The 27,812-nt window shown below is 34.2% G+C and overlaps 1 protein-coding gene across 1 annotated transcript; it reads left to right on the top strand.

Moving 5' to 3' along the window:
• Positions 1-654: 654 nt before the first annotated feature.
• Positions 655-23,203, top strand: LOC140452270 (uncharacterized). Its single transcript, XM_072546424.1, has 7 exons — positions 655-804; positions 11,620-11,665; positions 16,177-16,578; positions 16,823-16,967; positions 17,019-17,456; positions 19,605-20,297; positions 22,908-23,203. The coding sequence occupies exons 2-7, from the start codon at positions 11,651-11,653 to the stop codon at positions 23,069-23,071; spliced, it is 1,857 nt and encodes a 618-aa protein (XP_072402525.1). The 5' UTR covers positions 655-804; positions 11,620-11,650; the 3' UTR covers positions 23,072-23,203.
• Positions 23,204-27,812: the final 4,609 nt, after the last annotated feature.

Here is a 27,812-nt window from a genome sequence, read left to right as displayed (position 1 = left end):
AGCAATAGAACTGCCTATATTGTACGGAACTAAATGTTGGACAGTTAAAAAGAAAGAGGAATAACCAATACATGTGGTGGAAATGAGAATGCTTAGATGGATGAATGCAGTGATAAAAACGGATAAAATTAACGGAGTATATTAGTGGAAGTTTATGGGTAGCACCAATTTTTGCCAAAATTAAAAAGCATAGGTCAAAATGGTTTGCTTATGTTCAACGTCGAGACGTTAATCATCTAATTTGAAGAATTGCTGATCTGTGGGTTCCTGAAAGGAGTACGAGAGGAAGACTAAAGAAGACCTGAGGGAAGGCGCTTAGGAAGGACATTTCGGTAAAGGGGATTGATATTGATATTGCAAGATAGAAACTTATGGAGACATATAATTGGGGGAGCCTACCCCTCATAGGGATAAAGGCTAAGAGAATGATGATGATGATGACTATTGTAATTTTGTGTTTTTACTATGTTATATTCTATATATTATATTTTTTACCATGTTCTATTCTGCTAGGAACTTGTTAGTATTGAATTGTATATTTTATTGTAAAAATGGATTTTAGCCCGTGAATAAATAAATAAATTGTTACTGGCCTAAATTTACTTGCTCGAGTAACTTTTTCATCAAAATGTCTTGCTAATTTCTGCTCAATAAAAAATTGTAATTCTCATTATCGTTTGCGGTATTTTAATTTTAATTTTAACTGTTAGTGTTGTTTCGTGTACTGAGATATTTTATGATTTAATTCATATTTTAGTGTGTTTTCGTGAATAATGATTTGTGATAATCAGTGACTGATAATTTGTAAGTAAAATAAAAATAGTTAACCTGATCAAAACTACTTTTTACTTCTGTCATTCTATTTTGTATAATCAGTTTTTCTGGATCTTCCTATAATATTATATATTATAATTTAAATCTCTAGGCCTAGAAGATCTATGGCTTGGTTTACTGTTCTTTTCCATTCTTTACTCTTTACTGCTGGATTTTTCCAATTTTACGTATTTTTCAACATCCTTCTTTTACCTGATTTTCGACCTACCTTTCTTCTTCTTTCATCCTAATCCTTTGTTAGTATTGTTTTAGGTAGTCTCGTGTTTGGCACCCTTTGAATATGTATCAAACGTCTTTGTGCTTTTATGATCTCTACGTTATTTGGTTCTCTATACATCTTCTCTAGTTTTATATTTGGTTTTTTTATCGACATTCCATTGCATAGCTTTTTTTCCAAATATTTTCTTTCCCACATTTGGGGCATGACTTGTTCGGATTTGTTCATCGTCCATGTTTCACAGGCATATAATGCTTATCGCTGTCTTATCGCTGTCTTATATATTCTTATCTTAGTCCTTCGAGATAGGTTTTTACCTATTAATAACTTGTTTAGAGCAAAGATACAACGCCTATCAGCCATAATTCTCGCTTGAATTTCTTTATTCATATTTTTGGTCTCTTGGTTAATGTCGCCCCTAGGTACTGGAATCTTTTTAGTTCTTCAAATTTATTTATTTTTCCTTCTATGATTCTTCTTCTTCTAGTTGAATGACCGTTATCGATCGTTGGATATCATGTTGGCTACCATATTCGCTATCGTGACTTTATTAACAGTAGCTCTAAACAATGATGTAGTCGATTTTCCGTAACATTATCTTTCCTTGAATAATCAGATGTAAAAGCTTGCATCTCTTTATTATATTGACCAATTGTGTTGTTTGGTTCAGACGTCTAAGGACCTCCTCTTTTCCAACTATGTCGACTCTTCCAAGCGTTTAAGCATCGCCTTAATTAGGGTCCACGCTTCCACTTTATACAGTAGCACTGGAAAAATATAGCAGTATGTCATTCGAACGCCAAGATTAATGTAAGATCATAGCCGCAAAGTATGTTCCTCATTTTTATCCCAGCTGGCATTGATATTACCGCCGAGATACACAAGTTTCTCTACTCTGTCCAGTAAAGTACCTCCGACTTTTATACCGTCATCCTATACATAGTTTTGTTTGCTAACTATCATATATCTAGTTTTCTGAATGTTGAGTTTTAATCCATACTGATCACATGTTTTTTTTTTTTTATTTTGTTCATGAGATTTTGAAGGTCTTCTCCACAATTAACCAGCACTAACTCATCGTTGGCATATCTAATATTATTTCCGGTTACACCATTAACAATATCTTCTGTTGTCTCCATCAGGGCTTTCCTAAATATTTCTTCTGAATACAAGTTAAAGAGTAAAGGCAATAGTATACAGCCTTGTCTCACTCCTCTTTTTATATTTATTTCATCCGACAGTTCTTGTTTAACTTGTATTCTTGCCACTTGAGGCTAGCATAAATTTGTAATTATTCGTAAATCTTTATCGTCCAATCCACCTGTGTCCAATATTTCTAGCATTTTGGTATGTCGGACCTAGTCAAAAGCTTTTTCAAAATCGATTGCACAGATTTATACATTTTGATTTATATCTCTGCATCTCTGGATCAGAACTTGGATACTGAAGAAGGCTTTTCTCGTACCCAAGTCACTCCTAAATCCGAAAAATCCGTTTTCCCCCAAAAACTTTAGTATTTCAGCACTTACTTCATCGGAGCCAAGTGCTTTTCCAATTTTTGCCGTTTTTATTGCACATATAACCTCACTTTTTGTTATAGATGGACCTGTTATCGGTGTATAGTGTTCTACTCTTTCATCTTCAAATAATTTAGAATATAGTTTTTCCATTCTTTTAACTGTTCATTGATATCTAATATTCTGTGTCCGTTTTTGTCTTCTAATCTTTGGGATAGTTGTTTCCGTTTGATTCCGGCGATCTCATTGAATTTCTTGTGCAGATGAAATGTATCGTGTTTCTTTTCATATTGTTCAATGTCATTACATTCTATACTATGATATTGTGTTTTAGCATGTCTTATCTTCTGCCTGATTATTGCTTGGATCCTCTTGTATTCGTTTTTATCTCCATTTTTAAATTCTCTTCTTTGATCCATGAGTCTCAGTATTTCTTCTGTAATCCACCCTTGTTCTCTTCTTGTTTTTACTGCACTTAATTTTGTTTCTTGAATGGTCTTTAATATATCTTTAATTATTGTGCAGTTTTCCTCAATACTATCATCTTTACTTAATGTCAACTTTATTTTTTGTTCCAATATACTGGTAATTTCTTATGTTACGGTATTATTTGACATATTTTCTCTATCAATAGTAACTGTTCGCTTACTGGTCCTTTTCTCGTAACTGTTTTCAATCTCAGTCTTATTTTTCCTACCAGAATATTGTGATCTGTTGGTACATCTGCACTTGGATATGTTGTGACTGCTAATACTAAATTTCTGTATCTTTGAATACGTATGAAGTCTATTTGGTTAGGAACCACACATTCAGGTGTATCTGCTGGTAATCTCCAGGTGTGAAGACGACGCTTTGGAAGTTTGAAAATTGTGTTATTACTAGTTGCTTTTCTACACAAAAAGATGCCAACATATCTCCTCTTTCATTTCGTATTCACAGATATATTTTTCTATGATATGTTCCTGTTTTCCTTCACCAATCTTCGCATTAAAATCTCCCATGACAATCTCGTGTTCTCGTGTCCTCGTGATCTCCTGTTTTTTTGTAGATGCTATTAATTTTTCTAAATCCTTATAGAATTTTTCAATTTCTTATTCTTCATGGCCTTATGTGGGTGCATATGCTTGTAATATATTCACATTTATTCATTTATTGTAATATAGTCACAACACTTCTGTGATTATTGTCAGGTATTGTCCTTGTATGTATTCTCGTTCTGTCCATTCCATATATTTGGTCTTTTTTTCGCTTTTACTCTTTTTAGTATTTCTTTTAATTGTTGTTTACTTCTAGGCATCGCTGTTTTCGTTGATATACAAGTTATTTCCTGTTGATTCCTGCTTCTTTGACGGCCATTTCAAGACAGATACTGAACAGCAGTGATGACAGTGAGACCCTTGTCGCACCCTCTCACTGACTTCAAACTTTTATTTTCTATTTATTTTGATCCTATTCTCTGTTTTTATGAGTGTCACTTTTATCATTCATACAATTTTGTACTAATTCCCATTTCACGTAGTGCCTGTTTAGATAGCAAATATATATAAATTTGCCATAGTAGCAAAAATTTGTTTAAAGTCGATGGATAGGACCACTGTAGATTTCCCATAATCGTAGTTTTCTGCTTGTATTTCGCGCAACAGGAAAATTCGATCTATTGTACTGCGTCCTGTTCTGAATTCATATTATTGATATTCTCCTGTGTCGTCTATTTTTTGTGATATCTTATTTTTTATATATGTTTAATGTTTACATGATATATAGTAACGCGACAGTTACTAAAAACCATTTTAATAATAATTTATTAATACGATTTAAGTATATTACTAACAACAATAATGTTAATAGTCCAGTAACTCGGGCGGAAAATATGACTTTTGAATTTAAGTTTGTCTTATCCTCATTTGCAGAAGTTATATATATGCGAAGTGTGCTTTTTCTTTCAAGGGGTTAAAACTAGTCCTAGGTGTAAAAAAATTAGAAAATAGAAAATAGGTATTTAAGCGTTTTATGCATTAAAATCTGATTGAATTGAAGTGTTCTTAAAATTGAAGTCTTTTTTGACAGTAGTAATTTAACGCTTCATTTGCTTCAAGAAGTTTTGCACTCTTCTTTATTTTCTATCGCAGCATCTTCGTTGAGCACATAAACCCCTATGATAACTATATTATGGCCATTTTTAGTTAGCTCTACCATGATATTTGCTTGTCAACTTCTTGCGAGCTTTATACGTATTTTACTTATTTATTGTGAATGAGTAAAGCTACACCCCGTTTGGCTCTATTACCCTTTGGTACACCGCTGTAAATTTGCGTATAGTTGTTTTGACAACTGCAGAGAAATTTTTAAGGAGGCTACAACTCACACAGCGTTGTAAAGCTAGAACGATAATGATACGTTTATTTTTACGTTTCGATTTCTACTTCAGAAATCGTTCTCAAAATACAAATTAAACAAATTATTTTTTTAAACAACCCAACAGTTTTCTTAATTTTTACCCTCAAAATTTTTGGTGGTAATGAAACTTGATCAAAATTTAATATTGGTTAAAAAAAAGAAACATTTTTAAAAAACTTTAATTTACAAAAACACTTTTAACACAAATTTTTGTTGTTTTGCTGTGTTGTTGATATACACAATTCTTACACAAGGTACATTTTAATAGAACTTTATTGTCAATGGATTTGGAACACGCAAGACATCTGCCTTGATTTGCGTTGGGCTGCTGACTGATATTACCCAATATCAAGTATATTTCTTCAACTGTCTTTCTAGTCAGCCTGGAGCGTATGGTAGTGTTATTTATCTTCCTCCTTATATGGAATTCTACTACTTCCTTTCATGATTTCAAAAGGAACAATTGTCTTTTATGGCTGCATTCTGTTTTCCAATCTGGGTGCAGCTTTTTCCATAAAACAAACATTTACTGTCGTAATGTCGATAAAATTCATAAAAACAACAGTTGACCATCTATTGGATTGCCTGTTACAGCTGTATTCTGCAACCATCTTGTCTAAGGTATCAACCAACCGCGTCCTTGGTGGCATTGCAGTGGGGAATTATCACCAGTTTTTTGTATTTCTTTCGAAACGATGCCATGGCGACGTTTAGAAGATGGCAATATAACGCCCCTATTTTTTGTATACGACAACATACGATACTATGGTAATTCCTGGCTGCTATGCAAAAATAGGAAAATGCTCAGGACGTTGCGATTGGGCCAAAAATTCTTTAGGGATTAAAGCTTTATTTTTCTTGTCTTCCTAATGTTCCACACACTGAAAGGTGTCGGTCGAGTAACTCTTTAACCAACTTCAAAGAAGTAAAAAAGTTATCTGTCGTGATCTCGTATCCAGGACCCAAACATGAAACCAAATCCAGCACCAGTCTCTTGCCTTGGTTCTTTTCTGAGGCATTTCTCTCCTGTAGATAAATTTAGTATCTGCACAATAGGACAAACATAAAGATTGTCCTAAGTGGGAGAGTGTGTATAACATAGGTTGCTGCATACAAATATGACAGTTCTTACCTGTAATTTATGAATGTCTTAGACACTACCGGTTCAAAAAGCTATCCAAATGTACGAAAGATTTATTAAAGAGAGAAATACAAACAACTAGAACATAAATATATACAATATACACATAGACAAAATCCTTGAACTACAATATTACTTACTAGTTAGTATAAGTCTTTCCAATGTCTGCATACACTATTGTCCATCCAAGATAATACCACGCAGATTGTGAATGTGGAGATCTAGCAACCCTGGGTATCTAAAGGTACCAATAACTCGAAAAAGAAACTTACTGGTTCACACAAAAAAGGACACTACAACTTATAAACAAGTGTGTGATAGATTGGAGAGCATTGTGTAAAATTGTGTGTGTCAAATTCTTGACGGATTTTTGAAGGCTTCAGACAATCAAGATGTTGCTTCCACCTCGTCTTAATTTGCTCTGTCAATAGGCGGGTGCTTGTTGTCTAGATATTTCTTTATGTTCACGAAATACTAAACATTATTTTCATTTATATATTTGCACTGTTGGCAATATTGGCCAAGTATTGTCAAAAGTAGAGTTACATTTTTATTTCTAAATTAAAAAATATTTTCAAATAGTTTTGCTTGTTCGAATGCATTTATTCGAACATCTCTTTTACCAAATACAATAATTGAAAGTTTTTACAGTAGAAAGTCTCTGAGTCAGCAAGATTCCAAATTTTTATGCCGTACTTGGCATGCTTACTTTTCCTGTGGACCCTGAAAGAACATCTACCACGAAACGGTACCAATTGCTCATCTATTATCATGCGTGATCCGAGATTGTAATACATTTGGCAGTTTTTTATAAAAATTTTAGGTACAGGTGCCGTTTTATCTGTTGTTCTTCTCTCTAGTCTTGTGCATTGTCGAATCGCATTTAACTGGAAATTTGCGTAAATCTGTGTAGATACATTGTTGACGAAAAAAATTGACGATGGAAACAGGGGTCATCATGCCACAGCATCAGAATGGGTTCATGATTTTCCTTTGCTCTGGCTCATATCAACAAGTCAATAAACGAATATATTTTAAGTTCAAGTTATTTATTCATTTAATATACAATAAAGTAGTAACATACGTCAAACAATAGTATAAAATATTGGTTCACAAATATGAGTACAAAGAATAATATCCCTAACACATAAACATAAAGCATAATATAAAATCATTGATACATTAGTTGAGGCAAACATTACACTCTGGGTTCCCAGGTATAATCAAAATATGATTCATCAATCCGCAACCCAGTTCAAAGTTCAAATTTAAAAATTCATCACTGCTATAAAAGCTTGACTTATGAGAAAATTATTGATAGTTTTCTTATTGTAAATTTGATTGCAGATGGCAGCTTGTTGTAAAATGTTATACCATAAGAGTTTGGCCTCTACTTCTTCGGTTCATTCCTGGTTTCATCTTGGTGTATATCCACATGCATTTGATGACGATCTATATTTTGTTTTACATGAACAATACTCTCTAAAATAAATAGTGAAGGTAAAGTTAGTATGTGTAGTGCAACAAATGCTTGGCGACATTCTTTCTGATAGAAAAAGGTAGCAATTATTCTTACCGCTCTTCTCTGAATGCATAAGACATCTTTGGCTCCAGCATTGTGACCCCTTGCAAAAATTGCATAGCTGATGTGTGAATTACACAGTATAAAATAGGCATGTTTTAGAGTCAATTGAGATACACATTCACAAAGTCTTCTCACCAGAAAAGTTGAAGATTCCAATTTAGCAACAAGGGACCTTACATGAATTTTCTAACATAGTCCTACATTCAAGTAACCAGTTACAGCAATTTGATCGATGTCCAAATCAGATCACCTATTCCATTATTATGATTTTTAGTTTCGTAAGACCATCGTTGATTTGTAAAATTTATTATTACATTTACTTTACATTAACACTTTAACTGTGAATTTACTTACTTGGGGAATAAAACTAGTATAAGCAGTAATTAAATTTTCTGTTGAAGAGCTCCTTCAACCAAATTGTGTCATCTTTAAAAATAAACATATCTTGAACGTCATCTGAAATTATCTCCCGAATTCACTTTAATCTCGGCATTGTTTTTTAAAATCATTTCTAGGTTGTATTTAATTTATGATAATTCGTTTGACTCCTCCAAATCGAAATCAGGAACTAAAACAGTTTTCGAACTCCTTATATATAAATAATTAAGAATATAAGAAATAATAATTGAATAGTTTCTCAAATATTGAATAGAATAGTTGAGAGATAATTTTACTAACCGAAATCATGAGGAGTTTAAGCCATTTTAGTAATCCTTCGGTTTCGAGATGAAACTTGATTAGCCATCATTCAAACGCAAACTAGTTTCCCAAAATTTGCATAAGTCTAATCCCGTAATAAACAGAACAAACACAATGAGACAGAAAACATATTCAAAATATGTTTAAATATGTATTCAGTGTCAGGAAAGTTTGAGAAAAAAATTCATGGTGAGAAAATAAAAATTACATTTTGGGAATAAGAAAAATGTATTTCCAAAGTACATAGAAAATAAAAATTTGTAACTCAGAAAATAGAGACAAGAATGAGTTCAATTTTGTACTTTGGTACAATGAGTACTTAAGGATGGATCTCGTCTTCTGGTGTATATTATTAATTTAGTTTTAAATCAGTCCACAGTCATTATTCGGGGGTTATCAAGATCACTGAACACGAATATGATAACAATAATGATCTTCGAGTTACCTGGTGCCCAGAGTAGACCTTGTCTCTTTGAGTTTTGCGTTATTTTCATTTGCGATCATTACTCGGGGTGCTTTCAAGGTCGCTGAATACGAATATGATGACTGCGATGGTTCTCCAACTACCTGGTAGAGGGTGGACCTCGTCTGAACACGAATATTATGACGACAATAGTCTCCAATATATCGGGTAACTAGTATGATGTCGTCTCCTGAAGTTTTTAACAATTAACTCGATTATTCATGTTCGCCATAATATTCGGGTTCAGCGTTCTTAAAAACCTTCCAAGTAATGAATTTGGACTGATTTCGAATAAAAATAATATAAAACTCTAGAAGAAGAGATCCGCCCCGAACACCACGTAGGTTGAAGACCATCGTCGTTATCAAATTTGTATTCTGTGACCTCGAAAACCTATGAGTTATATCATCATCATTACATCTACACTCCTAGTGGAGTGATTGCCGCCTCTTTGGCTCTTTGGGCTCTTAGGATTCATTTGTCGCGCGGAATCAGTCCGCAATAACATTTTGGTTTTACTATTGGTTGTGTGACTTGGCGTCTTCTACAATATTTCTCCATTCTTTCCGGTTTTTACTTATTGCTTTCCAATCGCTTACTCCCATCTTCTTAAGGTCCACAATTATCTGGTTCTCCCATCTCGTCTTCGGTCATCCTCGTGGTCTGCCTGATACTGGTCTCCATTTGGTGATTTTCTTGATAACCGCTTCTGGATTTCTCCTTTCTAGATACATCCATCTAAGTCTCTGTGCCTTGATAAATCTGACGATGTCTTCTCCTTTCAAAAGTTCTCTTATTTCATAGTCCATTATTTTTCTAAATGCATTATTACCAAGTTTAGTGGGCCTGCTATTGTCGGAATGATTTTTCTCTCCAAGATCATCAACCTTTCTTCATCTTTCTGTTTCAGGCATATTACTTCAGCACCATATGTGATTACTGGTCTAATTACTGCTTTGTAAATTTTCAGTTTAGTATTCTGAGTAAGGTTTTTATCTTTGAGGAAGTTGTTGTATTTCCAGTAAGTTCTATTTTCGACCAGAATTATTTCATTGGTTACTATGCTACTTTGATTAGTTCGATTAACGGAGACTCCAAGATATTTAAAGTGTTCCCCAATATTTAACATTGTCACATTAACTGTACTTTTTCTTGAGCATATTAGTTATTTTGTTTTATTTTGGAAATTTGAATCCGATATGATGTGTTGTTTTGTCTCTCGGTGATTCTTTTTTTACTACAGGATCTAAAATTGCTGCATTAACTGGTGGTAGCACTTTCGTATTGGTTATCAGGCTCTCTAATTGTTTGATCTTCTCTTCTACATAGTCTACATTTTTCTGTATCTTATCGATTGTTCTAGAAACAATAATTTCACATTATTCTCTCATACTTCTTTAAATATTTGGGAAGTCTCGTCGAATCTTCTAGAAACATATTTAAATTTCTCATCAAATCTTTTGGAAACATTTTCAGACGCTTCTTCGATCATTTGAGAAACATTTCTGAATTCATCATCATTCTTTTAAGAAGTTTTCTTAGTCATTTGAGAAACATCTTCAAATTTTTCGTCGAATCTTCTGGAAAAATGTTCAAATTTTTCATCAATTATTTTCGTTAAAACTGCTTCTTCCGCTGACTGAAACTGGAATGTCTCTGGGTCATCTCCATTCTTGTTGAGAATATCCTTAAGTCGTTCTTAAACCCGTTGCAGTCTTCATCCTGTTCTTCTAGTTGTTCGCGTAACTGCTGTGCTGAACGTTCTACTAACAGCATCTTTGGTCAGGCACAAACGTACTTTCCAAATGTTCTTTCTTACAAAAATCATTACCGAACTACGCGGATATTCCCGATGAACAATACTGAACTAAAAGTTCGAAAGTCTTTTTCAAAAGTCACTGCTTAATTTATTTTTAAATTAATAAATTATCTCACATCGTGACACCACTGTAACGTGTTTACAATAAAACAAGTGGTTCTAATTCATTTAAACGATTTATTTATAAGTTTACAGCACGATATTATCTCATCAACTTACTAACACTAATAACGGCGCTCCTTATATACAGAATTACTAATACTAGAATCATCTGGCATAGTCCACCTCTATTCGTCATCACGCGTATTCGCTATTAACATCCGTTTTGCCATACTTCGCTCGCTGTCTCGAAAGTTCTCGAACATACGTCATCGAGAGATGTAACCGTTATATGGGGTACGTCGAAATTAGCTTTTCGTCACAAACAAAAAAATCTTGTAATAATTTAATTTTATATGCCCCATTCATATCGGCAATTTCATACATTTTAAAGTCGATTACTTTAAAATGATATTGTCAATATTTTGACGGGCGTTCCTGATATGACTTTATTAAAAGATAGTGCATTCGATTACATGGAATGAACTTTCACTTGAGAATGCCCAAAAAGACCGTCAGTTGCCGTTTGAGGATCCTAGGCCGCCTTATCTCGCCATTCGTCAAACATCCAAGTCTCCTCCCTTAAAGATGCTGCACCAAGCCCAAAGCAAGGATATCCCCTCAAAAAACACACCCATTGTTTAATATCAATAGATAAAAATGAAGATAAAACTCGAGTTCCAAAAGGGCAAACGTTACTTTAATAATATAATGTAACTGACAATAACTGTTTCAATTATGTTTAGAAATGTTTAAATATGCAAAATACTTTTTGTGAACGTATATTTTTATCTACGTCTTCCCTTGTTTTTAGCAAAATTTTATTTTTTTTATTTTTATTATTTCAGGACTCCAAAAGTATTAAACCATTGTCCAAAAATGTCAACAAACTCAGTAAGTATTTAATAAAGAACAATAATGAAAGAGGTGTTGTGAAAATACTCTAGTAATTTTCTACTCTCTACTATAAACGCTGTAGTACTAATAAAGATGTTGGCCGAACAAGTTTCAACAGACTGATCAATAGGTGTAGACGAAAGATGACACAAAGAAGCAGATCAAGTGAACTGTAAAATTTACTAGCATAAAATCAATAATATTTAATGAGTTTGCGTACACCGTATGATCAGAGTAAACTTACATGTAACAAGTATAACTCTTTTAACACGATAAGCGCCGCAATAAAATTTGAAAATACGTTGAAAAAGACCAATATTTTTCTGTTTATATTAAAAAATACTGATTTCGAAATTTTATTACGTACTTTTCAGATAGAAAAAAATTGTTATAAGGTAACGTAGGGAAAAGTGCGTGAGCGGGGCTAGTGCATCAATGTTCGAGATCTACTGTCTGCCTTTTTAATTCTTTGCGATCTACCGACTAGGGATTTTTAACCGACTAGCAAAAAAAAAAATTTAATCCAGAATTTTAACGTGAAAAGTGAGCTGAATATCTCAGAGACGCTCACTATATCTCAGAAAATCAATCACTAATTCTGAAAGATTATTTTATCAGCTTTCGAGATCTAAAAGAATTTTGAATGTTAGTAAAACCGATTCGGCTTTGAACGCTAAAATTCTGAATGGATTAGCTTTATTGGTCGCCAGTGTGTATTAGTAATACATAAATAAAACAAAAGTAGGGATTCTTATTCATTTATTTTTCCAACTATATTAAATAAAAAAATTAAAGTGAGCGTTTGAACAGTTTTTCTAGGTTCTTAAGGTCTGGCCTGAAGTTGGAAATGGCCAACCTTAAAGAATCTAACGTATGAGCATGAGCCAAGCTGGAACTTTGTTTATTTTTCGTTTTTTTTTCAGTATGAAAACGCTGATTTACATAAATAGGTTGAACCAAAACATGACTGTAGTTATTCAGCACATTTTTTTAAATTTAGATATTTGTCATTGCACACCAATGACCAGAAATCTAGATGTGAACCTTATCTTAATTTCAAAAATACAACGGAGCGCATAGCAATTATTTCATTTTCAAGAAAAAGTTGGTCCATTTGGAATATCTCTGCAAATTGTTTGGATATTTCAAAGGTGTCGTGAATAGTATCATTAAATGGATAATAAATTGATCAATTCGGCCAATTTTTCAATTTTATTGAAATCTCTTAAACGGATTTCAAAGCCTGATCCTGATACCACTGACTTAATTTCTGCTGTATACGTCTGTAGCTTGAAAACATAGGCAGGGTTTTCTTCTATTTGATATTTAATTTTCGTAAATCTTAGAAACCTTTTTTTACAATATCAACCATCAGATCATTTCTGATAATGTTTTTTTCTTGCCTTGAAGTTCCAGATTCAATGTGCTTAGTTTACCAGTCTAATCTGCTAAAGATGTCAAATCCCATTGTCACTCTAAGTCACGTAATTGCTGATGATCATCACCCCTTTCTTCAAGAATTTTAATAATGTCATTTAACAAATCTCGATTCCTTTGCAAAAACTTGCTGCGACTCAGCCACCTTACGTCGGTGTGTAAGATTAAATCTGGTTCTTTGTCATCCAGTTGTTGCTTAAACAGCCGTCTTTGCAGAGATTTGCCTCTTATTGAATTGCCAATTTTAAACGCAATATTAATTACGTCTTTTGTGTTAAAACTGTTATTGGTCAAAACCTGTTGATAAATAAGGCAGTGGTAATTAATGAATTCCAGGAAATCATCATCTTTGTGACATAGTGATATAAATCGATTACTAACACCAATCATTTCCGGAGCCCCTTCTGTCTTTATTGAAACGAGCTTAAATAAAGGTAAATTAATCTTACCGACAAAATGTTTGAATTCCGTGAATAAATCAATGCCACGTATTCTACCTTTTAAGGATATCATTTTTAGCAACTCTTCTCTTGTTGAGAAATCATAAAAGACCGTCCGAAGGAAAATAAGTAACTGTGTATCCATGATATCCGTCGACTCATCAAGCTCTAACGAAAAAGCAACGCACCGGAGTAGGTACATCTCTTTGCAGTTGACCAGTTTTGCTTCTCTTAATACTCTGTATCTTTCTTACTGCCTCCTAGCACTGTAAAGTTAATGATATTTGTACAACTCTTTTTAGTATTATCAGAATTGCGATAATTATCAATGTAGAATTAGCCCTTAAGTTCACTATAAATAAATCGAAGGAAAAATACGTCTTAAGTGTTTTATTGCTTCAGTGGTCCTTAATAAATATTTTGAAGCAATTAGGTGTTCAACTGCGCCTCTCTAAAATGTGGAAAGTTTGATAATAAATTTATCCTCTTCGCCAAATGTCATTGTTCACTGGTTATGTAGCGGCGAGAACGTATGGAGGCGAATTTTGCTCCAGAGACTGGGGCGACTGCTGTGAACTCCATTTTTGTCGCAACGCGAACAATTTTTTCCATGGGCTCTGCAATTTTCATGGTTGTGACCTGGAATCTTTCATCTAAAGCATGTTACTTTGGCATCATATTTTCTTGGAGTTGTATGTTCCCGGTGTATTTTAAGAATTTGATTTTCTCAGGTCTTTTCGTCTTCTATGGCTTCGTGCTCGTGGGCTAAATCTTACAATTCCGTTAAATATTCAAAGTTTCGGCGGCGAATATAAAGCTTTTATTCCGGTAGCATATTCCAATACATTCGTTTCAGTTCTTGATTTCTGGTAAATGATCTTCATCGTCTAATTAACGGTTGAATATCTGTGATATATCTATCTGCTGACTCTGCAGCAAATATCCTCTGAGATAGAAAGCTTTCTTAAAATCTTTGCTGAAGTCAGTCCACGATGTCCAATTTTTGCTGTTGTTTCGTAAAGCACGGACTCCTAACAATTCTGGTAACGCTTTTATCGATCTTGTTTATCGATCTCGTGGACCAGGCTTAATTCGTCTAGCTTTTCCACCATTACGCCTGGTGGAGCTGGAAAGATATTCGTCATGTCATTGATTTTGGCCACAGTGCGTGCCAGATTGGAAATTATTGTAGCAGTTGCTTCTGTTAGAAGGACGCCGAATGGCTCTCACAAAGTTAAAATTGCCGTTAAACCTTTAAACGACATAAGAACTGAATGCAACATTGCAAAACACTCAGAAATGGTCAAAATTTTGGTAGCAAGTAAATCATCTAAGATAAATGCACAATGGCATACAAATGGGCATTGAAAGCAGTAAATCGAATATAAAAGATCTGCGCTATAACTCAAGATACTTTAAAGGCGCATTGATTCTACTACCAAACTATCAAACGACCTTTCTACCGAAAAGTTTTCTACCAAGTAATTGCTGGTTATATGTAATGGATTGATTTTGTTTCCGCCAATTTTTTGCAATTCTGTATCAAGGAAGGACGAGCTCATTAATGTTTTTCTAAACATCATTGTTAACTATAAAACTCACAATTGTTTGAGCCAACGAGAAATTGGAAGCATCCAACTATCCCACTGAATTTTTAAACTCATTGTATATGCACCATGTACAACTAAATGTTGGCTCGGTGATCATGCTTATAAATCTAAAATAACCAAAACTATGCAACAAAATGCGTTTGGTAGTGATAAAACTCGTGGGCGATAATACACGCGATGATACTTAACCGAAAATATTTAAGGATATCGTTCCGAGAATTCTAATGATTCTATTCGAATTTAAACAAATTCAATATCCCATTCACCTTGCATTTGCCAAATAAATGACGATAAACAATTCACAAGACCAATCCTTGAGTATTTCTGGACTGAATATAGAACATAGCTGTTTTCCTCAAGCTCAAATGTACTTAGCATATTCAGATGTAGGTAAACCGTTCGCCTTGTTCATTCCGCACACGGCTACAAAATGAAAAATATAGTACATCACAAGGTGCTTCAGTGAAGATATTTAACACGAGTGTAATCCATTTAGTAAATATTAGTTAATATCATTAACAAAATATTTGTCAATTCTAAGGGGTACGAAGTTCGTCGGGTCAGTTAGTATTACATAGATGCTTGGAAAGTAGAATAAAATATTTTAGGGATTTTTATTAATTAGACGCGGTACAAGCATATCTTGTTCCTTTTGCAGCAGAGCTGGAAAAATTCTATCGATCCCTGTGGAATTATATGACAAATTTGTTAATAGCCAGTCTATTCATCTGAGGCCTCTTTGTTTGCCAATATTAAAGTAACCAGTTTAGAGACCTAGGTCTTCACTCGAGCCACTTTATCGTTATCAGCTGATGCCAGCGAGAAGATGAAGTTGGTCTTTGTGAAGCCTCCGTTACTTATACTGACAATTTAAACATATCACAACAGCAACAAATAAATTATAATATTAACCATCTCCGATGTTTGCTTCTTCGTTTACTTACCTTTCAAAGGTGGTATATTGAAAATTGTATCGATTTTTTTATATAACAGCTAATTGGCTATATATTCCAAATTTTAGTCTCAATCTTCGAATTCTCCTAAAAAAGGCGAACTACGTGAGCGAATGAGAGACCGTTTCAACCACAGACGGGACAGAAAGGCAAAGGATACTGAAAAAACTCTACCTACTGAAATAGATCATGCAAAATTTAAGACTGTCATTAATAAAGTAGAAGAAAGAGTACCCTTACCGTCTTTATTTACTAATATACGTCCACCAGCTCCTAATGTAGAAAGAAGAGAATCTTCTAGCTCGTCTTCTGGCGCGTCTCAACCATTCAGTTCCTATCCATCAATGCGCAGATGTCAAGAAGGTGAATTAAGTGCTCTAGTATGTTATATTGAAGGAAATATAGCTCTCGCCAAATTGAAGTTAGCTGAGAAGAAATCAGCGAAAAAAGCTCGACAACGCCATAAAAAGGTATATTTTTGTTTTTTATTTCATTAAAAAAAAACATAGAAACATATGACTAAGTTCTGAGCTCAAATTTATATGAAAATATTTGTCCAAGTATTTTTCAGCGATTTTTGAATAAATCCATTATATATGTTTTCATGTTTCATTTTTTACTAAACTAGTATTTCAAGTATTTTTTTTGTATAATTCACATATTTAATGTATTATGTATGTATGTTTTTACGCCAGCATTTGTTTTTAATTCTAGGAGGAAGAACGGATGATAGCTGAGGAAGAACAGAGACAACGTGATGAAGAAAATGAAATAAAACAAGAAGAAAAAGAGAAAGAATTGGCAAGAAGGCAGGCTGAAATAGAGAAGTCCAAAGCCAAAGCTGAGGCAGCTGCACAGGGTAAAACTTTTAATTTATAATTTTTACAGCGTTTTAACATTTAAATTGCAGCTCTTAAAGAACAAAAAAAGAAGTCAAAAAAAGAAAGACAAGCTGAGAAGAAAAGGCAGCTTCAACAGCAAAAACTTGAAGAGGAAGAAAAGAAGAAAATTGTTGAAGAAACCATACCAGCTATGGTGACAATAAAAAGGGTTGCTGAAAGTGAAGGCAATGCTGCAACAGTTACCATAACCTTAAAAGGTTCAACTCCTGAAGAAGATAAACTTCTTGACACACTTCTAAATGGACCTAATGATAATGGAAACAAAGCTGTAGTAAACCCCCAACCGAACAAGAGTTCTAAAAAGAAAAAGAAACAAAAGCAGCCAATTCAAGAATCAAAATCCCCCGAACAATCTCCACAAGTTGTTACAAAAGAACCTAAAGTAACAGTCACATTAAATTTAAATAAACAGCAACAAAAGAATGAACCAGCCAGCACCAAACCTGGTAAGATTATTCTTTATTATATATATCTTTATTAAAAATTAGTGGAGAATAAAGGTACAATAATGAATGACAATTCATCAATTTTCTTCGTGGGCGTTCTCTTTTTCATTTTGTATCAGTCTGAGTCTTCTAGTTATGTGACCGAGCCATTTTAATATTTGAATTTTAGCAAATATGCTTGGATATTCTCTTGTAAAACTACGTCTATACTTAGCATCTTTTACTCCAATATATCCAATTTTAGTTCCATATATTTATGAAGAATCCATGTCTTGCTTGTATAAAGCACCATAAGTCGTGTTGTATATATTCGTATTTTTATGGCTCTGGATATTTCCTTAGATCTCAATATTGTTACGCTTTTTCTGTGGATTCAGGGATTAAATGAAGTAAACGTAATTAATTACAAAAACTCATTAATAATTATCGTATACCGTTACAAAATAAATACTTTGCTAATCGCATAAAAAATAACCTTACGTATATAAATATATATAAATTAACGCCAAAAGAGCACCTTAAATAACCAGGTCGTAATTTCTAGGTTTTGCGCGTCTATTGTACTGAAAGCCGATGGAACAGGCCGAACTTCGCATGGAACAATGTAAAAATACAAATGGTGACTGGAATTTTCGCGAAAGAAAAGAGTTTCGCTTTGTGAAGTACAGGAACGTAATTAGGGGCACATTACATGGCCACATTCTTTCAGGCTATTGGCCCCAAACAGCACCTAAATGGACCATGTCGGTAGATTCTGTCATAAGGACACAGTCTCTTTAGGCAGGTGGACGACCTATGGCTTACTCCGTGGCGTCAGTTGCACCCTATATATAAGATCGTTTATCTTCTTAATGACCAGGTTGGTCCCTCCCAGGGCCGCTGCAACTTGTGACTCAAACCTTTCCTTCTCGTTGGTTGGTAGAGCCATACTGCATTACCTTCCTTAAAGGTAACGGGAGTGGAATTCTGAACAATCCTAACTTCATCCGGTCACTGGTGAGTTGTAGCTTATTCCTGGCGAAATCGTGGATCTTAACAAATCGATCTTTTAGGCCGCTGATACACTCGGGAAGTATCTCTTGGTCCGCTTTTCCGTCCGATAGATTGACGTGTAGGAGATCGATGGGAAGCTTCATCTCTCGACCAATCAATAACATTGTTAAAGCCATCCTGGTCTTTCAAACTTCCGATTCGAAGTTGCGTCCCTGGTTAAAATGAAGCATAGGTGGAACCCCATGACGGGAAACGACAATCTTAAGCAGAGTCTTATCAAGAGTGATTGCTTCTTGTCTTGATGGTGCAACTACTTCTGGCTATTTGGAAAAATAGTTCGTAGTAACCATCAAGTACTTGTTTCCTAATGTTGTTATTGGAAATAGTCCCAGAATGTCAACAGCAACTCGTTCTCATGGAGTCCCGGTGGTGATGTATTGTTGAAGTATTCAGTGTTTATCCGATGCTGGACTAAGTTAATGCAGCCAGTTATTTTTCCTTTAAAGAAGATGTCACTTTCGTTTTTGATTAATTCTTCTGCTTTTTGGTATTCATCTTTTGATAGATGGCCCCATGACTTCTGTAGATTTTCCCCAGAGTTGGTGTGTACTGCTGGCTGTTGGCACGCTTTCTTTTATTCTGGTTACTTTTGTTACAACTGGCTCGCATATTCCAAGTACTTGGCCCTTTTTGAACGTGATCTTGTCATATGGGTTGGCCACGCTTACTGGAACGGTCTTCTTATCCCGATCTAACAAATATCTGGTCACAATGACGCTCTCATGGCCCTGCTCTTCTGGTTCTAATAACATGGCACCCAAGCCACCAGATGCACCAATTTGTGCAACCACGATCTTTTCGCTGTTGGAAATTTTTTGCACATTTCTCATCATAAACGGTGATGTTTTTGCCTGTCACTGTATCGACGGTAAACCTACATCTGGGGCCATTTATCCATCGGCAACTAAACTATCGCTACTTAGTCGTATTGTGGATATTGACAGTCTGAGGGCTTGAGGCGGAGTAGCCAACTTGCGCCTCTTGACGTTGGTTTCTTTTAGTTTTCCGAATTGCGCTGCTATGATGTACCCATTTCTCTGCATACAAATAACTGCTTTTATGTTACTTTTTAATAACAATTGTGTTTTTTTTTAGGAATTATAATAACGAATATAGATCGACCAATTTCAGTTAGAAATACGCAAGCAGCAAATGTAGAGAAAGAAAAATGTTCGTCAGCAAAAGCTATCAAGTCAGGTGTTGCTGAATCTGAAAAACTAACTCCCAAGAAGCAAGTTAACGAAGGTATTGAAAGTGAATATGTTGGTAAAGGCGCAAAGAAAAAGAAGAAAAAGGAGAATACAACTAATAAAAAAACAAAAGATATAAAGGTTGCTACTGCGTCACCGGAGAAAATGGTAACTTTAAAGAATCCCATGTTTTCTTCGGAACAACAACAAAGTGCTAAACCATTTCTTGATAAAAATGCAGCAGAAAACTCCTCTGCTACAATTTTTACCAACGAAAATGGCATGATTACCATAAGAAGCCCTCATCTGAAACAACAACCTTCAAGTAATGCTGGAGCTTCGACAATAATCTCAAAGCAGACGTCATCAACAGAGTTCGCAGCATTAACTAGTTCCCAGATGCAAGACACACAATCCGATACAGCGTGTGCTTTATACGTTGAAGAAAGACTTTCTCGTTTGCCAGGAATTGAATTCACTAAGGTCGGTACAAAAAGTGTTAAGCCTAAATCAAGCGAATCTGCCGAGGTATCCATCATACCAATGTCAAGAAATGAAGGTGAAACGTTTAATTTTGACAAAGATGATCGGTTTCTTGGTAAGGGGTTTTTTATTAATAAATAAATATTTTACAGAATAGTCTCCAATCTGTAGATGATATTCTACTGGCCGACCAGGATATGAATAATAGTGTAGTTTTGAGTGCTCAAGTACGTGAGATAATAAATTCGGTGTTAAAATTTACACAAAGAAAGACAGCTAGTACAAATATAGACTTTCAGAAAGTACTTGAATATGTAGCCGCTGCTATGACAGGTAATTTTCTTAATATTTTTTTATCTAAGAGACACGTAACTATGTTTCTTTCTCATTCAGTTTCTGCTAAAATATTTTCATATTCTGGTCGAACAGTACTATAATATATATATATATATATATATATATATATATATATATATATATATATATATATATATATATATATATATATATATATATATATTATAGTTTAACTTAATAAATTTGTTGTTAAGTGATTCTAAAATTTCCCAAAAAGTTTATTTTTACATTTTTACTCATACACTGCCGAGCATAAAATAAGGGTCACCGTGTAATTTGAATTTATTTTAGAAAGTATTATTCTTTTTTAATTATTTTTGGTTGTAACATGGTTTACTAATATATTGCTTGAAAAAATTTGTTGTTGTTGCTGTTTCGATAAGCGTTTGAGGTAAAAAGGGCCCCTTATCCTAATTCCTAAAAACCATTATCAGCATGGTTTCTTTTGTGGTTTTAATGTCGATTGTAAATTGTTTGTGTAGTGTTGTCACTGTCAGTATATTGCATTGAGCATAAGTTCTGTTGTGGTGGTAAAAATTGTGGCAGCGGTAGAAGATGGTCATAGTCAGCGCGAATCTGTGAGAAACGTTGGTGTAAGTCTCTTGAGTGTGCGACGAGTATGGCGACGGTATGAAGAGACCGGTCGGCTTACTTGAAGACTTTGTTCAGGTCGAGGCAGAATTAAAACGGTTAAAGATGACCGCTTTGTCCTTTCTAGTGCTTCGAGAATCCGAACGGTTACCGCTGTTTCCCTTCTAAAATTCAAAATCATCTGCAAGGGGTGAGAAATGCAATCGTAAGTGAATGGACAGTTAGGAGGCAACTTCATGTTGCTGGTTTATCTTTTGAAACTAGAGTAACTAGACTGCCGCTTTCTTGGACAATACAGGATTGGAGTCGTTTACTGTTTTCCGATGAATCAGCTCTGTCTTATGAGCTCAGACAAACATGTAAGACCATGCGACGACCAGGAAAGAGATATGATCGAACATGTGTGGCCGAGCGACTTCCATTTGGTGGAGGGTCAGTTATGGCATGGGCAGGCATATTGTTTGACGCTCGCACGGAGTTAGTTTTTATCACTAAACATAGGTACAGAAGACCATGTTTTACCGTTTATGGTTATTCTTGGAGACGGCGCAACATTTATGAATGATAATGCACGGCCCTACACTGCTCGGATAGTTACTGAGTATCTTGACGAGGTTCAAATCAAATCAAATATATATATATATATATATATATATATATATATATATATATATATGTATATATATGTATATATATATATATATATATATATATATATATATATATATATATATATATATATATATATATATATATATATATATATATAAATATATGTTCGGATAAATTTCCGCGGTCAGATGAATGAAAATTACTTAGTTCTCGGGAAGAACCGCGTTGAGAATTTATTACTCGACGTTTCGGCACCCATTTTGGAGCCATTATCAAGAGTGATACGGTTCGGTTCGAGTTCGGGGTCTCAATCTGCCTACTCCCCTCACTCGAGACGTTCCAGTATCGTGTTCTGTATTACAAGAACTGTCTCTCGGCACTGAGGTCTCAATCTGCCTACTCCTCAGTGTCGAGTGTCTAGGCAGATTTCTGTCATATTCGCAATACCAAAGAAGGGTTTAGGACTAGTGCCCAGCCTAGTGTCAACTTATTTTTCCACTCCTCTGGCCACTATTGGAAATTTTCCATGTAATGATCTAATTTTAGTGGCGAAAACTTCTGTTTTTTGGAATTGACCATTAGGCCATCACTCTCATACTAGTTATCTACCTCCCATAGGGCAAACTACTTTTACCCAGGGATGGTTTTGACAAAACGTCTTTTGGCCATGATTGCCTCGTCGTCTACTTAACTTTTCCTGCACAGCTTCGTTAATAGGTCGTCCATCAGTATAGCCCACAGCAGTGGAGATAGTACTTCCTCTATGAAAAACCGTTGCCGCAATCGAGACTTTGTCTAACAAGGATATAATAGTAGAATCTTTAGAGCCACCATTGTCTATCGCTAACTCTTTGTCTCTCGACGACTTTGAGAGCGCTGTCTCTTTGAGCACAAAATTCGTGGACCTTCTTGGCTGGTATACATAGTAATGATCGATAAGTGGTATCTCTCTTACTTCACTCTTTATGTGTCTCTCCGCGTTTTTACTAGAAATGATGAGGATAGGTTTATTACCTTGTATGAACTGGGTGGTTGGTATATTACCCTTTCGGTATATTATCTTGGCCTAACGAGGTTACAATAATTATATTACTGTTATTTATTCCATTACTTTGTTATACCGTGTATAGATACAAAAAAGCTTATTTAAATATTTATTTTACAGATAGCGTATTTTTACCGAAGGAAGTCGTGGAAGATGACTTGGACTCAGAAGAATCGGAAATTGAAGCTTTCAAGCGTTTCTGCTCAGAGTCAGTGCCCACGGAACCTAAGGAAAAAGCGGCTCATTTAAACGTTACTGACATAGTTTTTAAGAAAAAAAAGTGATTGTTATTTATTTGTTTATGAGTGGGTGTTTAAGTATATGACTTAAAGTCTTTTATTGACTGAAATTATATTCAATTTTACGATTATTGATTTTAATTTTATTTAAATTAAATTTAAAAGGTAGTGAAAGAACATCGGTCTATATTTATTTCAAGTTTCCGAAAGAATAGTCATATAAGAGTAATTATAAAGACGAGTCATTCTGAAAGTAAGAAAGCGATGTTGGAATATTACACATAGAACCGCCAGGACTAGCCCTTTCATAAATTATATACCAAATACACACTAATATTACTCCGATTCTTGAAGAAAATACTATTTACTGATTACAAAACTCTTCTATTCATGAGGAGTCTACAAGGAAACTACAGATCACAATAAATGAAATAAATGGTTATATTTTTCCTTCTCTGGCAGCCGTCTCCTTACACCGGTTGTACTGCAGCGAATTTTCCATCAACGGTTATACAAATATACTCGCGACTTATATACCTTTTATTTGGCCCTGGTATACTCAAGGTTCTTGCTATATGCGACTTAGACCTTCTTATAGCAATAGTAAGTTCTGCCGAAGCTGCCTTATTGGTTAAGGTTTATCTATACGACCTTTAGGTAACTTTATTTAACTTATGGGATCGATTATTATATATTACTAGCTCACCCGGCGAACTTCGTATCGCCTTAGAAATAAATAATGTACCTAACAAATTAACAGAAAAAACAAAAAAATTGATTGATTGATTTTTCTTTATGATAACTTCGAGAAACGATAGGGATGAATCAGTTTTCATCTCCATCGTGAACTGGATACTAGGATATATACCATTCAAATGGGTCTGAAAAGACACCAAAGTATCCCTGCCGTGGGGCCAAATGACGACTGTATCGTCAAAATATCGTAGCCAGGATAGTGCTCGAGTCTCGAAGTCTTCCATAAAGATATTGGCAATTACTGGCGATAGTGGGGAGCCCATTGGACATTTATTTGTCTGTAGAATTGATTTTGGAAGATGAAATAAGTGTTGAACATACAATGTTTAATGAGAAATAAGTGATATTGCTGATTATTGTATTTAGTTTTTAGAATGATTAGAGTTTCATCTATAGGAATGTTTTTAAAGAGTGAAACGATATGGAAACTTACTAGAATGTTTCATGGTAAGATAGGGTATTGTTTATGAAGTTCGATAAAATGAAAAGAATTTTTGACGAAGAATTTTAAACGTTTACAATTTTCCATATAATGACATTAAACAAATTAGAAAGCCAACCGTTGGAAGTTTGCGGAACTAATTTCGCGGAGTTTCCATGTTTCACGCATGGATAATTATTCGCGCGTCGGAAACCTGTTATCGATTATTTATGCAACGAAAAAATAAATAAAAATATTGTTTATCAGAAAGCATAAAATTGATTAAATTTTTTTAATTACAAAATAGGTATGTTTTAATATATTTTTGTTTTTTTTCTGTTAATTTTTTAGACAGTACGAAGTTTGCCTGGTCAGCTAGTTCTATATATGAGTCCGCTATATGCAAAACTTTGTATTTACTGTATAAGTCAAACTGAGTTATTTGCAAAACACTGATAAATTTTGCAAAAAACCTTAGACATAATAAATGGCACTTTTTTGTGATAGATAAATGCTTTATTAGGTAAAATATAATGATTTTTTTCTTACAAAAGTTATTGGGTTTGCTAGAAAAGGAAGAAAAATTTGAAAATACCGAGTTTTGCAAGTGAACTATGTAAATACAGATTTATGCAACTAACATTTGCAAATACATGATAATAGTCAACCATTAACGATATTAGTGGTTGTTATATTAGTCTGTTTTCTAAACCTAGTGTGTTAGGAATAAGGAAGAAAGCATGTGGAAGTAAACTTTTAGTGAAGTTTATTTTTATCCAAAGTACAAAAGGTATTACAAATTATAATATGTATATATTTATATTAATTCCTAAACTCTAAGTTCCTCTGGGTCCTCATCATCAATATGATCATTTTCTGCAGCACTCTCGTTATGATTTGCTTGTACGCCAGTATCTATAATTTTATAAAATTTGGGATCCGGCTGGTCTCTCCAATTTTCACCAAAATTGTTTCTAAGGAGAGTGCCTATGGACGATTTATCTCCTTTCAATGAACATCCAATCTGTTGTAACTTTGGTTTTAATAAAGAAATCTTTTTCCCTTTTCGTATTATAGACTTGCTGAACCCTATGTCAGAACGATAAAATATTTCTCCCCTTACCGTAGCCATATAATCTTGTCCTTAGAAATATAAATCGTTTCGTTGCATTACATTTAAAATGCCACTGGGAAGGTTTTTTAACAACAACGTTACTCGTCTTTCTCCAGTCTGATATCTGCCAGTCTTTACCAAGTCTCAGCACCTTTGAGTGTTTTCCAATTATGTCTTCATATTCTTTTCTGTTTATTACAACGTTCTTCTTTTTTATCTCCCTTTCTATCATACCGAAAATCCTATCTGGTGGCAAAAAGGAATGACCAACAACAGGAAACGTAAACTCCACTTCCTTGATGTGACCAGGTGCTTCATAAACCGACCAGTAGATTATCATAGACATCATCGTGCTATTTTTGTTCTGTCCACCACATCCATCTGCAAATAGGTGAACTTTTTCGATTTGATTTTTAAAGTTGAATTTGATGAGAGTATCATGTACAGCAGAGGCAACAGCATTTGAATCTTTTGGATGTTCAAACTCCAGCCACACATGTGACGTCACATTTGCAGAAGAAAGATGGGATTTCGAATTTCCAGCCACGATGGTGAAATTATAAAAATTTATTTGCTGTGAGAAATAAGCCGCCTGGTCGGGAAGCTTTGGCAAAAAAAGATTTTTTTGACAATCAACAGAAAATATTTGTATGTTATGATTTGATTCATTTTTTAACAAAGAATAAAAGGCTTTAGCTCTTAACATATGAACTCTCTGCTCTGTTATAACCTTTAACTTTTCTTCTTCTGAATTTTCTTTTCTCAAAATTTCCTTCGCTCTGAGACACGCAGAACAAGCATCTACTAAGGGAGTGCCGAATGATATGTTGTAGTGTTCATTAATGTATGTTCGGAAATATGATAACTTTACGGAATGATGTGGATGACGTTGACAATACATTCTGTAAAGCTTTGTAAAATTCAGATCACATGGTAAATACAATCTAGTCGATCGTCCTCTATTATAATGACTCTCTGCACCGTTCAAACGCCCCATAAATGTTTGGATAGATGATTTTATTGGATCAAATCTACCTTTTGTTGTATCTCCCCCTCTTCTCTCTTTTGGTATTTCACCCCAGATAACAAACGTTCTTACAACACGCTCTATTCTTTTAGAACTTAAATGAGTTATTCCAAGAAATGGTGTCTTGCATACTCTTAAAAGTCCACCCTCTACTGTAGGAATAAAATATTTAATTGAAATTCCATGTAGGTTTGTACCTGATCTCTTGGGCTTTTGACCTTCACAAAATTTCAGCAAAAAAATATCTTGTTTCATTTTGTCAGTTGTTGAATACAGATTATTATGGAAACGCTGAATGTCTCGCATCTTTAAATCTATACAACAATACACTTTCTTTGTATGGTTACAGGTGGGAAAACCGGGTAAATCCTTAGGTTTATGCCTAAAAATATTGACAATAAGTGCCAAACCTATCTAGTTAATTGTAGACACCTCTTACCTCTTAAGTTTCATTACATTTCGTTTCCATTTTTCTGTTTGTACAACTCGTTTTCTCCCTTTTCCTTTTTCACAGGGTCTAATATGCACATGAAGATCCATAAATGTTAATTATTTGCAATAAACTTGGTGTTTTAGTACTCAAATAACAAACAGTGAAACCGGTAATGGCGAATGATGGAATAATTGACATGTGCACATGAGACGTGTCATGTGACTCAAACAATGTAAGCGATTGGCCAATTGCAATTACACAGTTATGCAACTGGCATAGGCTGACAAATACAGAGTTTTGCGTCTGATTCAAGATTTCTAATGCCTTTTTCTTAGTAAATACCTTACTTTGCTGCTGAATTTCTACATCAGCAGATAGCTATAACATGTGACAAATAACTGTCAGCTAAAACTCAATTTTTACAATTTTTGCAAATACAGAGTTTTGCATCTAGCGGACTCATATACAAAGGTAATAAAACAACATAAAACACAAACTTTAGTTTATTGTATAGTGGTTGACTACATCGTTAACACAGGTAGTTACAGTACAGAGGAGCGGATGTGGAAGCACATATCATGCTTGTTTCTGACATCTCACATTTATTGTCGACTAAGTTTTAGCAGCAAAAGCCAAGGAACTTAACATTCTATAATAATATATCTAAAAGAATTTACTTTTGCTAGAAAATTTATCGACTGAGCCAGTAAGTACGTATTTTTATTTAGAATATCTTTTTAGCTAAAGAACTAGATCAATCAGCGCATACTACGTTTTTGTATGGTAGTATAATGTACAATACAAGGTGAGGTTATGTAATTAAACATGCATTACTTTATAAACTAATTTTTATACAGAGTATTTCATTGAGTCAAAATTTATTATTCCGGTTTTAGTTCGACAAAATATTCGGTAGTTTGCGTTTTCTTTTAAATTAGACTCAGAAGTGCAAAAATTAGTCAAACTATTAACACATTAAAAACATATGGCTGTGGTTATCCCTATAATTAATGTAAGTACCTGAGTAGCTTTTAA

The sequence above is a fragment of the Diabrotica undecimpunctata genome, chromosome 10 (genome assembly GCF_040954645.1).
Source record: "Diabrotica undecimpunctata isolate CICGRU chromosome 10, icDiaUnde3, whole genome shotgun sequence".
NCBI classification, from domain to species: domain Eukaryota; kingdom Metazoa; phylum Arthropoda; class Insecta; order Coleoptera; family Chrysomelidae; genus Diabrotica; species Diabrotica undecimpunctata.
The sequence above is the reverse complement of the archived record's forward strand: the minus strand, read 5'-3'. Positions and strand labels throughout refer to the sequence as shown.